General features: G+C 57.8%; 1 protein-coding gene across 2 annotated transcripts in view; it reads right to left on the bottom strand.

The window, feature by feature from the left end:
* The window catches only part of SCUBE1 (signal peptide, CUB domain and EGF like domain containing 1), a 138,527-nt gene that overhangs the window by 70,945 nt on the left and 50,413 nt on the right, over positions 1-17,169 (bottom strand). For both annotated transcript variants that reach the window (XM_036088362.2, XM_036088363.2), the window contains exon 4: positions 14,169-14,303. In XM_036088362.2, coding sequence (XP_035944255.2) covers positions 14,169-14,303 — 135 coding nt within the window. The remainder of the gene's footprint in view (positions 1-14,168; positions 14,304-17,169) is intronic.

A 17,169-nucleotide genomic window follows, 5' to 3' on the forward strand; every position in this document is an offset into this window, starting at 1 on the left:
GCCGCCTACCCACAGCTGACACAAGCCCACTGCCACAGCGGCTCACGGGGTGGCAGGCCCTGTGTACATGGACAGATGGACAGACGGCCAAATGGACTGCTGGGACCGTGGCTGGCTCCTGGCATCCCAGGTGATACCGACCTTCCTTGGGCCCCCCACCCTGGGGCCCTGACCAGTCCTGACACCGGGACCCCTGGAAAGCTGCGTCAGTGAGGTGGGAGGCAGCCCGTCTAACAGCCGCCAGGACCACGTGGCCGTCTGTGCAGACGTGCGTGGGCAAACGCGTGCAGAGCTGCAGAGTCCCACGGGGAGGTGGCATCGCTGTGCGGTGGGCCTGGCTCCCCAGCTCTGCCTCACACCTCCCATTCTGGCCCACTCTAAGGTGTGTGGCCCTGGAAGGGGCGCAGCTTCCTGCTCTGTGAAGTGCCTCGCGACTCAGGAGCTCAGCGAAGGCTGCCGGTCTCCCCCACGCCCCCGACAGGCCGACTCTGCAGCGCCTGTCCCCTCTTCACCCTGGCCCCTGGGTCACCTCCTAGCTACCCCTCCCTCCCCTTCCGACCCCCTGAAGTTCCCCCACTGACCACTAGGCGTCACCACGAGCACATCCAAGCCTTTCAGGGCCAGAGTTCGGGGACCAGGCCGACTTTTCACTCCGCTGAGGCTGGGGAGGCTGGAGGCGGCTTTCCCCTCCCAGGGCTGCCAGACCTCCACACGTACCACATAAACACAGCAGATGCCTGGTTAAATCTGGATTTCAGATGAACGACGACTACTTCCAAGTATAAGTATGTCCCAAATGTTGCAGGGGTCATACTTACACTAAAAATGTATTCACTGTTCATTTGAAATCCAAATATAAACGGTGTCCTCTATGTTATCCGGCAACCAGATCCCTCCCTCCACGGGGATCCTCAAGGAAGCCATGGGGGGGGGGGACAGTCAGCTCATGCAGGCCCCAGACCATGGCCTGTCCAGGACCAGGGGACAAATCGTTTCTCTCTCCTGAGAGGTGACGTAGGTGCAGGAAGGGCCAACATGCCAGCCTGAGAGTGTGCCCAGCAGCCCTCGGGCACCTGGGAGGAGAAGCCAGTAAGAATGCGGGGGATACGCTAGCCGGAGATCCTCTAAGGACGCGAGCAGCTCCCCAGCACGTCGGCCGGTGCCTCTCCTCTGCTGCCCGCCACGGTGCCCGCCACGGTGCCCGCCACGGTGCAGCGGAGCAGAGCAGGGGCTCAAGAGCCGTGGATGCTCGGGCTCTGGGGGCTCCAGCCCAAACCGGCAGCACTGCCGCCCTCCCCGCACCTCTGTCCCCTCCTTTGTGCACTGTGGTGGCACCTGTCACTGCCAAGTGTCCTCTGAAAAGTAAAGGCTACACAGAAGGACCTCAATAAAGGTTGAGTAGCTCTCCCTTTCCCATGAGCTCGCAGCAAGGGCAGGGCCACGGCCCGTGGGAGCCTCTGCACACTCTCACCCTTTACTCTGACTCCAGCCCACGGCCTAGCTGTGGCTTCGCCGGATACACGGACGGCGGGTGCACGCCGCTCCGGCACTGTGATGAGGGCCCCGGGAACAGGAGGACAGCGCTGGGGCAGCGGGGAGGAGAAGTGGCCTGCGGAGGACTCTGCTCCGGCAGGGCCGTGGACACAGCAGCGGCAGCGGCGTCTCTGAAGGGCTGGTAAGCCTGGGCTGTCCTGCCGCAGAGGCCTCGGCCGGCCTGACCACGGCCCAGCCCCATGCCCGGCAGGTCCTCGCCGGGTGCTGCGCACGGTGCTCACGCGAGGGGCCCGGGAGGGCTCTGTAACACCGACGCCGCACACAATTCTGACACATATCCCCCGCATGGGATGGACCCCATCCTGTCCCGCTGCCACTCGGCACGTGTCCTCTGTGCCATCCGTGTCCTTTAGAGGAGCCTGCACACCGGTGCCCTGAGAGAGGGCTGAGCCCCTCAACCTTGTGGTGTACGCCGAGAGGAAGCCGCGCCTGCCAAGAGTCAGAGACGGCTCCACAGAGGAGGTGAAAGCGGGCTGGGTTTTGAAGGATGATGAAGAGTTCTCCAGGCAGTGAGGGGCTGAGGAATGGCATTCGAGGCGGAAGAAATAACACAGTCCAAGGCCCATACTGGGTAAAGGGCACACGTAACAGGGCTCCCTGGTTCCAGGGAGAACAGAAGGCAGGTGGGCGGGGGGACTGGGGAGGATGCGGGAGGCTCAGAAGGCGGTGCAGAGGAGGTAAGAGCTCGTGGTGGCTGCTTCACAACGTGCACAACACGGAGAGGAGCCACGCGCAGGTCCTGAGTGGGGAATGACACGCCGGGGGGCGGGAGGAACCGTGGCTCCAGCTGCCGTCAGAAGGCCAAGCGGGACAGGGAGACTCCGGAGCCAGCCGCTGCACTAACTCCGCATTAGGGTGAAGCCTGGCCCCAGGCGGGGAGTGGAGAGGGGGCCCCTGTTCCACATGGGGCTCCGGGCTGTGGGCCTCCCCCGTCCCCACCCTCCACCCGTTTGTTCCTGGCAGTACCTTTGGTCTTAGGAGTCGGTCGGACCTGGGTTCAAATCTTCACTGTGCCCCTTACTCACTGTGGACAGATGTCTTTGCTGCTCAGTGTCTATTTTCTCCCCCCTGAAACTGAGGACAGTAAGAGCCACACGGCACAGGATTGTTCTCAGGATCCGACTGCCCACGGCTAAGTACGGGCCCAGTGCTTGGCACGCAGTGATGCCCGGTGACAGTGGACGGTGCCATCGAGCTCAGGTCGATGCACGCCATCAGGGGACACAGGGTGTCTACAGCTGTCCTCATAAACAATTCTTTAATGATACTCACTCATGTTTGCCCCACTTTACAGACTAAGAAACTGAGGCCGCAGGGCTTGTGGCCAAGAAGGGAGCCAGGCCCAGGGCCAGCTACCTCTCCACTTGGTGCTCACCCGTCTGCCCTGCACTGTCCCCTCTGGGAGGCCCGAGGGGCTGCAGCAGGGGAGAATCCCCTTCACCGACTCCGCGCCGTCAGTGCTGGGGTCCCGGTGCCTGGCCAGGGCTGGCTGGAGGCCAGGCCAGGAGAAGGGCGTGAAGCTGGGCTCACCAGCCAAAGGAGTTGTTTATGGGGTGGGAGGCTCGTAAAAAATAATGGGCTGGATTTATTGTCCCCACCTCAAGGGCCGTTCCGGACTGCACAGGGCCAGGCCAGGCCTTCTCCAGCAGCACCATAAATCTTCCCGCTAAATGCGAGAGCTGTTCATTCTCCCGCCCACCTGGTCCGCAGCAGGCAGGGGGAGCGAGGAGAACCTGCACACCCCATGCCCTGGCCCCTGGCCGGTCCACCCCCAGGAGCAGCTGAAAGGGGTAGCCCTGAGGCTGGGGTGGGATTCTCCGGTGTGGCCATGCATTGAAAACATGCACCCACAGGGGCCCCAGCACCCATAGCTGATGACGGGAAGCTCTGGCAAAAGGCAGGGGATGCTCCTGGGTTTGCAGGAGCCGCGCTGGAGCCCCTCGGGTCACGGTCTGGCCGGGATCCCGTGATGCGGGCACATCTCGGGAGCCCACGGGAGCCCGCCAGCCAGGCACACTGACAGGCTGCTAAGCTGCCATCTGTGGCTGGGGTAATTTGGAAGAGACTGTGTATCTGCTCATAGGCTTGTTTATGGGAATCTGGAGGTGGATGGAGCAGGGGAAGAGAAGCTGGCATTAGCAATTTGTCCCCCCCTCCTCCCCCTGCCCCGTCCTGAGTACTGCCTCCCAGGGTGGCCCTGCTCAGTATTCCCTCCAGCAGTGGGGATGATAGTGCTGATGCAAAGTACCTCCCAGGGTGGTTGCAAGCGTCAGAGTGACTGGGAGTGTAAGCTGAGCAGCAGAGAGCCGGGGATGAGCCTCGCAAGGGAGGGCACCTGCTGGCTGAGAAGGGGGTCAAGGTATGGAGTCCCATCTGCCTGCAGGCCAAGGCCAAGGGCAAGTGAGAGCAGGTGGGCAGGGTGGAAGACAAAGTCCAGAGGAGGGTCAAGGACCAGCCCTGGAGGAGCGTGGAAGGAGGGTCCAGGACAAATGCTGCTGGGACAGGCAGAGGGTGGCTGCCCTCAGAGGCTGCTCCTGGGGTCTCGGTGGCCCTCTGCTCTGGTCCAACCCCAGGGATCTGCCCAAACTCCCCAGTGACCCTTGCTGGGGAGCTCCCCAGTCAGTTCCTAGGTGATGTGGGCTTTGAGCAGTGGGCTCAGGTCCTGACGACAAGGTGTGCTTGGCCTCCTTGGAGGCTTCTTGCTGGGGTCGACTGGAGGGCTGTGTCTTGCAGGGCCTCTACTCTGCCCTTCTAGCAGTCTGGCTGGAAGGACTGAATCTGAAGGGCAGCACTCAGCAAGCAGGCAGTCTGCTCCGCTGACTGAGTGAGCTCACCAGCACTCCCCCGCAGCCCCAGGCCCTCCATGCCAGAGCCCTCCACACACTGACCCTCGGACCCACAGCGCACGCCTTCCCATCTGCCTCCCCCAGTCTGTGGGTTCTGGGAGGACATGCCCTGGCTCAAAGGTGGGGCTTCCGAACACTGCCCACCAAGCGGGATGGAGCCCACATGCCTGGTCACAGGTCACTGAGTGAAGTACAGATGGCAGGAATGCTTCTCCAAGCCCCCAGAACACGTGCAGGGAGATCAGAAATGCCACTTAATTATCCCAAGCCCCTAAACCCTGACGGAGCCCCAGATTTCTGAGCTTTTCCTCACACCAGGCAACTCCCAGTGATTTCCTCAGGCCCCAGGCTGGGGCCAGGCCTGAGTCAGCTGACCAGGTGACGGGGGGCAGGCGCCTGCCCTTCGCACAAGTCTCTCCTGGGCATCTGTGAATCAGGACCCCGAGTGAGAGTGCTGAGCGTGACCTGCATTTCAGCCTCCAGGGAAGGAGACACACACTGGTTTGTTCTGGCTCCACTCCAGGGCTCCTTGGGTTAAAAAGCACAAGGCCCCACCTTGTCCAGAGACAGCTGCCCCTGAAATATTCCGCACCTACGTGAAGCGGGCAGTAGGCCTCTCCAAAGTGCAAACCCAAGGCAGGCGGGCTCCGTAGAAACTCCTGGCTGCCCTGCCTCTTACCTTCCCTTGGCCATCCTCCTGCCTCTTTCCCCTCATCCTCTGTCACCTTCCCTCCATCCTCCTGCCCCCTTCCCCTCATCCTCTGTCACCTTCCCTCCATCCTCCTGCCCCCTTCCCCTGGGCCACCCTCTTGTCTTCTTCCCTTTGGACACCCTCCTTTCCATACACACTGCCCTGTGGGAGTTCCAGACCCTGATGGCCACCAGTGCCACTTGCCAGAAAATTGCTTTATCTCCATGTCCACCACAAGGTGCTCAGTGACGGTCCCAAATGGTGGACCACGCCTGACCCCCAGGACTGACAGGGTGGCCCATAACATTCACAGCGAAGCCCAAACTCCCACTGAGCACAGTGTCCTGACCCTCTCGCTTGCACCCACTTCGGGTCTGGTTTCAGGGCCCAGGACTCACGCTCCAACAGGCGAGAATGACTGGCCAGCTGGAACAGAGCTGAAATCTTGGCTAGCAGGGGACCCCTGGTCAGAGCGGAGGCCAGGCCACCCGGCCTGAAGGCCTAGACTGTGAAGGGCAGCCCGTGGGGAAGAGGACAAGGGTGCTGGGGGTGGGAGGGCTGGAGACCCAGAGCCTAGGCTAGGTTGGAAACAAAATCCAAAGCAACCACATAGGAGGAGTATCAGGCATGTGGGAGAGGCTCAGTGGGAGCCCCCTTCCCTGCACGGTAGACACGACCTGACATCAGCGCAGACCTGGCACCCGACCCAGCAGGCTCAGTCACGTGGCGCTGAGGGGGTTGTGCCCGAGGGCCCTTCCTGCTCCAGACCATCCCAGAACTTGGGGACCAGGACGGGAGGAGGGGGCCCTGTGTTTGTGACCCTGCGGCTGTGTCCTACACCTCTGTCTCAGATTTCTGCCTGTCTCCATGGCCCACTTCAAGTTGTTTTTCAAGGTCAGCTGCTTCTGATCCATCTCTTCCAACCAAGGCCTGGACCCAGATGGTCCCAGCAGCCTCTCACCCCTTCCCTCCCACTGTAGCCCCCACTGCACCCCGATCCCCCACGATTCCCTGTGCCCACTGCCCGCCCACTCACTCTCTGCCAGTTGGCTACCTTGGGGGCCACCTGCTCTCAGGGGCTTCTTCCAGCCGCTCTACCTCCCCTGGTCTCCAGCCCCCAGACAGAATGAAGTTCCCCCTGAGCCGAACAGCACTGTTGATGCTGCTCGGGACCCATGCTGACCACCCAGCACGCCAGGCCACACCACGTCATGCCAGGGTGCAGGCTTGGGCATCACAGCCCCAGGCCAGGTTGGTGGGCACCGTGGGTGAGGAAGTCCCTGCTCTCTTTAGAACCCCATTTTCATGCCTACCCGAAGAAGAGTTGAGCCATGGGATAGTCGTGGTTCCTTTAAGCAGTGGGAGGGAGCCCCAGGAGGTGGTCAGGATCTGAAGCCAGACTGCCCAGATGCCAGCCCTGGGACCACCCCTGTGTGCCACATGGCTCTGGGCACAGCCGCACATGGGAGTAGCTAGCCCCTTCCTTGACAGTTTCAAGTGGTTAAATGAGGTAATATTAGGGTGACCTTAGGCCTCGGATTGCCCAGGACAGTCCCAGTTTATACCTGCTGCCCTGTCACGTTTAATCGTGCCTCCCTTCGCTCTGGAAGCGTGCTGGTTTAGACGCCGACTCGCATAGCCCCCAGTGAAGCAAGGGAGAGCGCTTGCAGCGTGCCTAGCAGGGTATTCAGCTATTCGATTACTAAGACAATGTGAATACTTTTTTAGTGATTTATGTGTTTATTTAAGCAATCTCTACACCCAGCGTGGGGCACGAACTCACGACCCCGAGATTAAGAGTCACATGCCCCACATGTGCGTGAGCCAGCGGGCGCCCCTACAATGCGAACTGCTGATTGCCGAGGCGACTGCACGAATCTACATCTAGCAGAATGGCAGAGAACCATGTGCACACACAGTATGGACGCCAACTCCCAGGGCTGGTACTGTTCTTTAGTGATGGAAGATGCTGTTGAGGGGGGAGACTGGGTGAGGCATTCATGGGACCTCTCTCTACTATTTTTGCATTTTCTTATGAATCCGTAATTATTTCACAATAGAAAGTTAAAAAAATCCTATTGTTTTGTCTCCAGCTACACTGGGGTATTTACCCTCACAAACTTATAGATAAAATGAACAGACTCCAACACCATTTCATGTTGAGTTCTAAGGAAATAATTTAACTTAATAGAGGCCATCTTTGCATAATGGAATCATCCGGAGTATAGCTATAAACTCCGAAACAAGCGAGAAGGTTCCCACGAGGCAAACAGCTGGTACGAAGCCCAAGCACATCACCAACGAGCCCGGAGCCCCCAGTCTCCTACCCGTGTGAATGCGTGGAACCCCCGCTGCCTTCCCAGCAAGACCCAGCTCGAGGCAGCGGGACCGAACGGCTGACACCTGCAACGTCAGCCCAGGTGTCTGGGGACATTCAGCACGAGGACAGACACTAACAAGCATTCTCCCTCGCCCGGAGGGGAGTGGCCATCTCGGTAACTCAAGTTCGTAACTGTAGAGAAAAGAGGCCAAGCCGACTCGGGCTGCTTCCCTGAAGAGAAGAGGGAAGTGGGTGAGCCATTTCAGGACATTTCCACCACCAGATGTTTTTGAAACTCTTGGTGCTTCACGAGGCACACTGGGTATAGGGAGCGCTCACGTTTGGGGAACTGTGGGTGGTTCCAGTTGAGGAGGTGTCTCTGCTGTCCCTCAGAGCCTCCCCTGGGTCTCACCCAGCCTAGGCCAGCTATGCACAGGGCTCTGAGCCTGTCAGAACACTCCGCATAGTCTGCCCGGGCTTCGGGGCCAGACTGCTAGAGCGATGGCTAGGCAACTTTGGGCAAGTTCCCCAACCTCTCCGTGCCTCAGTTTCTTAATCCGGAAAATGGGCTCACTATGTGCTAGCGCATGAAAAGCAGTATCAATGTCTGGCACGCAGTAAGCACACAGTAAATGCAGCTCGCGCCGTCCTCCTGGTTATTTAACATCAAGGAGGCCAAGCTTTCCTATTCCAGGCCCTACCTCCGATTTTTGCTGGAGCCAGTTTACCCCTGATGCCAGTCTCGAGCTTCGTGAGAAAGTGCCAGAGGAATGCGGAGGGGTGGGCAGGCACCGTGGTTTCCTAGCTGTGCACTGAAACAGGCTCAGAAGGGCATTAAGCACAATGTTAGATGCGCTCGGGTAAACCCATGATGCCCCTGCTGGGAGAGCGCCGGCCTGGCGCTGGCTCTGCACGGGCCTCAGCCTCCCGGGGGCACAGCTGCTCAGCTGCCCTGTGGCCCGTCCCCGCGCATCAAACACGGGAAAGGAGGCGGCACAGCAGGGCTTCGGTGCGTGCTCAGCCACAGGGCAGCCTCCAGAGCCGCTGGGTCCCTATCACGGGGCTCAGTGCCCGGCCCAAGCCCCCCATTCACTAGCACATGCCGACCAGGAATCTGCCCGCATGACCCGAGGATGAAGAGGGCCTGGGCCTGGGGAGCCATCGAGAGCTGAGCATCCTTCTCCTTTCTCCCCTTGTCCTTTCCAAAGGGCCCAACGTTGGCACCCAGGGCTGGAGGGAACACAGTTCCTGCCCACACGGGGCTCCCCAGCTGCAGGGACACAGGCATCAGGTAGAAGACTGCCTTCTGCGGCCAGCAACAAGGCGGGGTGGGAGGCCGCGGCAGCCGCTGGAGAAAAGAGGAGACAGAGCCTGACAGTTCTCCCCGGCGTCGGCTCAGGCCGGGCTGTGTAGTGGATGGGTGCTCTCACTGAGGACTGACAGGGAGCACCAGTCGACAGTGGGGTGAGGCACCCAGCGTGAGTGACAGACACCTGATGTCCTTTTCATGCCTCTTCTCGACTGCCTGTGCCCAGCAGGGGCTTGGCACCCTGCTCCAAGCTCTACAGCAGGACAGGGGGCTGGTCTGCCCTCTGCAGCCCTGGGTGGGACAGGCGGGAGATGCCGGCGAGCTTGTGCTGGATGAACGAGTAAAGCCAGTCATCTTGGCCGGCCCCAGGCATCGGCATGGGCTGCCCTGAGCATGGATAAATCCAGGTGCCAGGGTCAGCAGTTCCCTCCGGGGAAGGGAGTTTCTTGAGGATGAGGACTGACTCCCAGGCTCCCCTCCACCCTCAGTTGAAGCTCAGGCTTCAGCCAGCACCCAGCACACATCAGCAGAGCCTTGCCCAGCATGCACCCAGGCGGAATCTCCTGCTGGCTTGCTCTGGGGCCCTGGGCGAGCTCGTGTCCTCTCTGGGCCTGTTTCCTCGTCTGTGATAAATAACAATAACAAGAACCCACGTTTTTTGAGTTATCTTTACAACATCTCGTCAATCCTATGAAGTAGGTACTATGACTATCCCCATTTTAAAGACCCTACAGGCACAGAGGAGTTAAGTGACTTGCTCAAGGTCACACAGATACTGAATGTTGGAGCTGGGGTTCTGGCCTGGGCAGCTGGGCCCCAGAACGTGCGCTCTTAAGAGTGGCAATCCTTCACCGGGCCGATGAGAAAACCATTCTCATGACCACCTCCCCTGTTCAGATGAGAACACTAGACCCCTAGGAGCTCTAGATCCTTCTCTCCAGACTGTATTTTCTCAGCTCATTATTATCCAGCAACTTCAACCCTTGCCTAGCATTTAGTCCTTTTTCTGGACTGAAAGCTTCGCAGGGGACCATGTCTGCTTTTGCTCACCCTGGGATCCCAGGGACCAGCCGGACACCTGGCACGCGAATGAATGAAACACAGCCCGCAATCACACCGCCGGTCAGACCCACGCCTTTCTGAGCACCTTCTCCTCCTAAATCAATGCTGCTCAGACTGAAAGAAGGAATTCTTCAGGAGGAAAGAGACAAGTTCATCCAGGAGGCAACTCCTTCTTGGAACACAGACATGACATACATGTAAGAATAAAGAGCAGGCACGGGAGACGGAGAGAGCTAGAAGGTGCTGGCTGCTCGGTGGCCCATCCCCTCTGGTACTGGACAGGCTCCCAGAGCGCATGACCATGAAGGGGGCAGTGCAGGCTGGCACTGGCCCGGACTGGCTGCCCCAGGCTGTTATCGCTTGCGGGGCCAGAGCCTGAGTTGGGGCAAACGTGGGCTGTTAAGGTGCCAGAACCAGCACGTGGAAGCGCCGAGTAGAAGGAGATGGGCCCCAGGTCACGACAGCTCTGTGTCCCCTCCTGCCCAGGGCTGGCACACAGGAACTGCTGACTCCCCAAATTGAGCCTGAGTTCTAAAGACTGGAAGAAGCTGCCTGGGAGTGGCCACCCCTAGGGCGGGCACTGCACTTGCCTGCTTCAGAGCATTTCCCTAATGGATCCCTCACTTGCCTGGGAGGGACCACTGGTCCCAGTTTACAGGGGAGGAGCCCCAGCGAGGCAGGAGTGGCTGTGCTGAGGCCGCGTGGCTAGTGGAGATGGAGAACAGCTGAAAACCTAGAACTCCCAGCCCCAGCCTGGCCAGATCCACATGCCTCGGGCCAGGGTTTGCACTGGTGCCTAGGACGTGGGGCCACTCAGGAGGGCTGAGTCCCATGCCCTTGTTTCTCGGCCAGGAGCCTAGACTGACCCTGGCTGACCTTGCTCATGCATCCAGGCCCCTCAAATCAGAAGCAGCCGTCGTGCATTTCTCTCTGCTCAGGGGGAGGCTCCGAGAAGCAGGCATTAGGAAGAGTCAGGTGACATGAGGAGTCTGATTTGCCAAATAGCTCTGGACTCATGGGCCGTCCCAGGAGCAACAGGGATCAGAGGACACTTAGGCGCAAAAGAAGCTGGGTCCCCGCACCCCGGACACCCGCTGATTTTGAGCCCTAACCATCATTACTGTAGTAGACACACAATCATGATGGGCAGTTGTCACAACCGGCGGAGGCTCAGGAGGGAGGCAACGTGCCCGGTCACCCGGGCTGTCTTCACCCACAGGCGTTACGGCAGTCGGCAGATGTACCATGCGCTTGCTTGTCCTCCTCGGCCTTTCCGCACAGCCTTTGGGAACCCTGGAAATGCTGCCACTTGTCCCTCAGGAGGGGTCCAAGATGCTGTCTGCTGCTTTTTACACAGACTCATTGCCCAGATTTAAAAATTGGGAGATTCATGGGGCACCTGGGTGGTTCAGGTCATGATCTCAGGGTCCTGGGATTGAGCCCCACATCGGGCTCCCTGCTCAGCAGGGAGCCTGCTTCTCCCTCTGCCTTTGCCGCTCCCCCTGCTTGTGCTCTCCTTCTCCCTCAAATAAATAAATCTTTAGAAAAAATTTAAAAAAATAATAAAAATTGGGAGATTCACACAAAAATCCTAGTAAGAGAAGGGACTTCTTTAACCAATGTGCTGGTTAGTGCTGGTTAACAAAGATTAGGGTTGAGGCCCCCAGATCTGTGTTCTGGCTAAATCTCAATTCCTGGCTTCAGGATCTGGCTAGCCAGGGCCTTTGGGAAGGGTGAGGCATGCGGCCTCAAGGCTCCACCACACAAGTAATTTGAGGTCCAGTATCTGAGATGCCCTGAAGGCCTCCACTCTGCCTTCTAGCACATTTCCCACGGCTGCCTTCTGCACGAAATCCAAACTCCTGCCCACACTCTACCAGCCTCACGGGGTCTGGGCCCTGCCAGACTCCCTTCATCCTGGGCTCCTCTCCCCTTGGCTCGCGGTGCTCCACCACCCTACCCTTCATTTTGCTTTTCACCAAAGCCTGGTCCATTCCTACCTCAGGGCCTTTGCACACATACTGACTGGCACACCCCCCCTCCTCAACTCTTCCCATGGCTGGTCTTGTTGGTCATCTGGTTTCAGCTCACATGTGGCTTCTGCCTACTTCTGTCTATTCCTCCAGCTCCTTTCTTTCCTCACCAGCCTCATCACATCACAGCTGAAGACCTGGGCCGGAGTCCTGACTCTGCCAATTCCTTAGGGTATGACCTCGGGCAAGGCTCCTAACTTGACTGCTTTGGCTTCCTCACCCGTCATAGGGTCATAATATCCCCGCCTCACCAGGTCGCTGCGAGGGCCTGGCTCAGAGTAAGCACGTGATCCCACAGCAGCCAGTGTTGCTGCCCCCCCGTTATCATGTCCCCCCGAACCTACCCTTCTGGCTGATGCTGAGGTTTGTTTTGTGGCATCTGTAGCCCAAACGAATGCCTCCAGGCCAAAGCAGGCCCCGGTTACAAACAGGCCACAGCTGTGGTCTCGCATCTTACATTGTGCCGGCTCCCCATTCTGTGCACCCTCCTTTCAACCAGGGGCCTCACGACTTCACCTGGAGCCCTGCTCGTGGGAAAGCTGTTCTTCAAAGGAACAGAGCACATACGACCTGGCTGGAAAAGAGGCTCAGGCCACCCTGGCCTTGGGGACTTTATGGCTTGCTCAGAGCAGTCACCCCGTAAAACCCCCTTCTTGATGAAAGCAGGACCCCCCTCCCACCACCACCACTCACTCACTTCCCCATAAATCTGCTTCTTATAAAACTCGACTTGGGCGCCGCGTCCTCATTTTGGGCAGCTCGACCCCACAGCCCCACAGCCCCGCAGCTGGGAGGCCTCACGGGCGCGGGCTGCCGGGAGGTCCGCACAGTGCAGCTGCGGTGAGTGTCCAGGGACCACAGAGCTTGGCCTTCACATCCTTCTGGGGACACGGCAGTGTGGGGACTACCAGGCCCGTCTTGTCTCCGAGGAAACTGCCTAAATAAGCACCAAGCTCTGAAAGGTGTCCAGTAAAGCAGTTTTGCTTCTCTGCCTTGGGCTTTGTACTTTTAAATGTTTTCCTCTTTTCTTTCTCAGGAATTGCTTTTTGGTAGAAAGCACACCCAGCGCCCCCAAGCCTCACCTTGCAGCCTCTGTCGCCCTAGTGTGCGCAGGACCCCCCACGCCTGAGGTCCCGTCCCATCCTCCAAAGACCCTGGTGGGTCGGTGCCACATCTCCACTTCGTGCGTGAGGAAGCTGAGGGCTCCCCCGCAGGGAGCCGCAGAGCTGGGGTCACGCCCACCAGGCCGCCTCTGGGCCCAGGGTTCTGTCCCCACCTTTCAGTGTGAGCCACTCCTTGGTCTCCCGCTGGTGCCACAGTTGCAGGCCAGGCCCCCCCGCACCTCCTCCTTGGGGGCCGGGCTCAGGCTGGGGTCACGTGGCTGTCCTGGCCTCCTTCCCCATCTACTCTTTTTTTTTTTTCTTTATTAAACTTCTGTTTTAATGGGTCTTAAAATTCTGTGACAAATTTCTGGCCAAGTTGTTTCCATTAAAAAGTATTGATTTAAAAAATGGATAATTTAAAACCACCACTCTCGTGAGCGCACATGCTGGCTCTCGCCCGTGCCCACAGCCCACTCTGTTGCAGCACACAGCCCGCCTCGGGATTCCAGACCTTGCCATTATCTTAAGCAAGACACGCCTCTAAGCCTTCGCAAATGCTGTTCCCTCTACCTAGAAGCCCCTCTCCTCCAGGCATGGGGTCCTGCCTTCTGGCCCGCTGTCCTACCTCGCGGTCCTGCTGCCCTGGGCCTAAACTCTGACCACCCGTCCCCTGAAACCAAGGCCCTTCACCTGCTGGGCTCGGCTAGAGGCCAGGTTCTGTCCCAGCCTGGGGCTGCGCCGGGCCACTCCCGCGCTCCGGCCGGCCTGCCATCCCACCCAGCATCCAGGGGGCAGCAGGCTCCCGACCACAAGGACCCTCTGCTGGCTGGTGACCCGGTGAACGTGCGGAGACCGAGAAATTGGCACTCGGCCTGGTCAGACCTCCAGCTCACCTTGGGGAAGGGGGACCACGGAGGATGGGGCCCCACTCTTCCTGGCCACAGCCGGCCTTCAGCCCAGAAAGGAAAACAGCTCCTCTGGTCACATCTGCCCATTTGCGGCCCCACCTCGCCTCCACATAAAAACACCAGGAGCACCACCAGCCCCGGTGTAGCGGGCGGTGGGCGGGAGCTGGGAGGAGGTCTGTGCAGAGCCCACACCAGAAGCACAAAACAGCCATTCAGGCCACCACCCAAATTCCCTGCCTGGACCCCGAGGCCCCCGGAGTCAAGACGTGGCGAAGGGAGTTTCCAGGGGCCCTGTATCTGGGGGGGTGGGGGGCGTGCCCGGTCAGCACGGGCAGTACTCACCGTTGGAGCGGTGGATGCAGGTATGCTGGTTGTCGCTGAGGAAAAAGCCACCGTGGCACTGACACTCGTAGCTGCCCATGGCATTGACGCAGATCTGCTGGCAGCCGCCATTGTTGTCCTGACACTCGTCCACATCTGCGAGAGGAGAGAGGGGACAAGAGAAATCGCACCTGGTGCTGGAAGTGCGGTGTGATCCGCTGGGAGCGCATGGATGGGATCAGTTTCCCAGGCTGCACAGAGAGGTACTCCAGTGATACTCCACAGAAGTACTCCTTGTAGTACTCCATGGTGACACTGCATAGAGTGATACTAGTGATACTCCCCGGAAGTACTCCATGTGGTACGGCACAGCGCTACTGCACAGGGCCGCACTGCGGTGATACTCGACGGGAGTACTCCATGTGGTACTGCACAGTGGTACTGCACAGGGCCGCACTGCGGTGATACTCCACAGAAGTACTCCATGTGGTACTGCACAGTGGTACTGCACAGGGCCACACTGAGGTGATACTCCACAGAAGTACTCCATGTGCTTACTGCACAGGGCCGCACTGCGGTGATACTCCCCTGAAGTACTCCATGTGCTTACTGCACAGGGCCGCACTGCGGTGATACTCCACAGAAGTATTCCATGTGGTACTGCAGAGCGGAACTGCACAGGGCCGCACCGCGGTGATACTCCAAGGAAGTACTCCATGTGGTATTGCACAGTGGTACTGCACAGGGCCACACTGCAGTGATACTCCACGGAAGTACTCCATGTGGTACTGCACAGGGCTGCACTGCGGTGATACTCCACGGGAGTACTCCATGTGGTACTGCACAGCGGTACTGCACAGGGCCACACTGTGGTGATACTCCACGGAAGTACTCCATGTGGTACTGCACAGAACGATACTACAGCAATACTCAGATGTACTACACGTGGTACTCCATGGTAACGCTGCACAGAGCGAACTAGGAATACTCCATAGATGTACCCCATGTGGTACTCCGCAGAGCTATATCCTACAGTGATATTCCACAGATATACTCCATGATGTACTTCACAGTACTACACGATAGTGATACTCCACAGAGGTACTCCTTGGCAGTACTCTATGGTATGGCATAGAATGATACTAGTTATACTCCACAGATGTACTCCATGTGGTACTTTAAAGATTTTATTTATTTATTTGACAGAGAGAGAGACAGCGAGAGAGGGAACACAAGCAGGGGGAGTGTGAGAGGGAGAAGCAGGCTTCCTGCTGAGCAGGGAGCCCCATGCGGGGCTCGATCCCAGGACCCTGGGATCATGACCTGAGCCGAAGGCAGACGCTTAATGACTGAGCCACCCAGGCGCCCCTCCATGTGGTACTTTAGAGAGCTATCCTACGGTGATACTCCACAGAGGTACTCCATGGTGATCCCACACAGAGCTATAGTATGGTGATACTTCATAGAGGTACTGAATGTGGTACTTCATTCAGAGTGCATACTCTAGTGCTATGCCACAGATGTACTCCATGTGGTACTCCATGGTGACACTGCACAGAGCAATACTATGGTGATACTTCGCAGACGTACCGAATGTGGTACTGCATGGTGGCACCATAAAGGGCTATACTACCATGATACTCCACGTGATACTCCACAGCAGTACTGCACAGAATTACACTATAGTGATACTCTACCGAGGTACTCCTTGGTAGTACTCCATGGTGGTATTGCACAGAGCGATACTACAGTGATACTCCACAAAGGTACTCTATGTGGTACTCCACAGCAACACCACACAGAGCTATACTACGGTGATATTCTATAGTGGTGCTCCACAGTGGTACTCTATGGTAGTACTCCATGGACATACTCTACATGGTACTCCACAACAGTACTCCACAGAGTTACTCCATAGAGGTAGATAGTTACAATGGTTGTAATGCTAGCTGACCCTCAGTATCCTGTGTGACCCGCACTGTTCTAAGTATCTGGCCTGCACTAACTCCTTTAATCCTCACAGCAACCCTGTAAATCAGATTCAGGTATTAGCCCATTTTATAGATGAGGAAACTGAGGTCCAGAGGGGCAAAGTCACCTGTCTGAGGTCCCACCTGGTAGTCTGACTCCCAAATTGTGATCTCACGGATACTGCTGGATTTTCCCTCTCTAGGAAGATTGTGCAACCTGCACTGTCTACCCCCAACACAGAGCCTCGCCAACCAAACTCTAATGTCCCCTCTTTCTTCATTCACACCTCAGATTTATAACCAGTAACACAAGACTTGGCAGCCCCGGAGAGGCTAGAGGACAGGGCAGCCTGCCTTCTGCCTTGCAAACTGATTTCAAAAGTCTAGAGAATGGGGAAGTTTTTAAAAGGCTCTAACGTCTGGCTGCCAAGACAGCTGCACAAGGTCGCTAAGTGGTCTTCCCACTCTCTAGGAGAGACAGACCTCAGGGCCGACACTCATTTTTGACCAGAGGCTGCTGGCACAAAGGATGCTATTGGCTGAAAAGAGGCTTTATGGAGTTCTGGTCTTAAACAGAACAGCATGTTTCAATTACCGAAGTCATAACCCCCTACACTGTCAGTTTGTTTAATGAAAGAAGGGCTTCTTAAACCTTAATGTGCCATGTCTGTATTGTCACTTTAATAGGCGAAAACATGAAACCACAAAGGCAAGGTGAGCTACTGGCTGCTTCTAGCCAATCCCCTGACCCCCAACACACACACGGACACACACACACGCACGCTTTGGCACTAAGCTTTTTATGCTGTTCTTCTTAACACAGCCATCTTTCAGTACCGGAACCAAAACGATGTGAAAATGTCAAGAACCAGGCGGACTGACCTGCACTGAACCAGGAGAGGACTCAGCTTTGGAACGACGTCAGCTGGGTCCTACTGAGGCTTAGGGACAACAGCCCACTTCACCACCCAAGAGACCACATGGCTGCCTCTGAGGCCAGCGCCGAGGGAGGCCATTATCTCCAGGAAGCTCAAATGTCAGCTGTGTGGCGG

The sequence above is a fragment of the Halichoerus grypus genome, chromosome 6, assembly GCF_964656455.1.
Source record: "Halichoerus grypus chromosome 6, mHalGry1.hap1.1, whole genome shotgun sequence".
NCBI lineage: Eukaryota > Metazoa > Chordata > Mammalia > Carnivora > Phocidae > Halichoerus > Halichoerus grypus.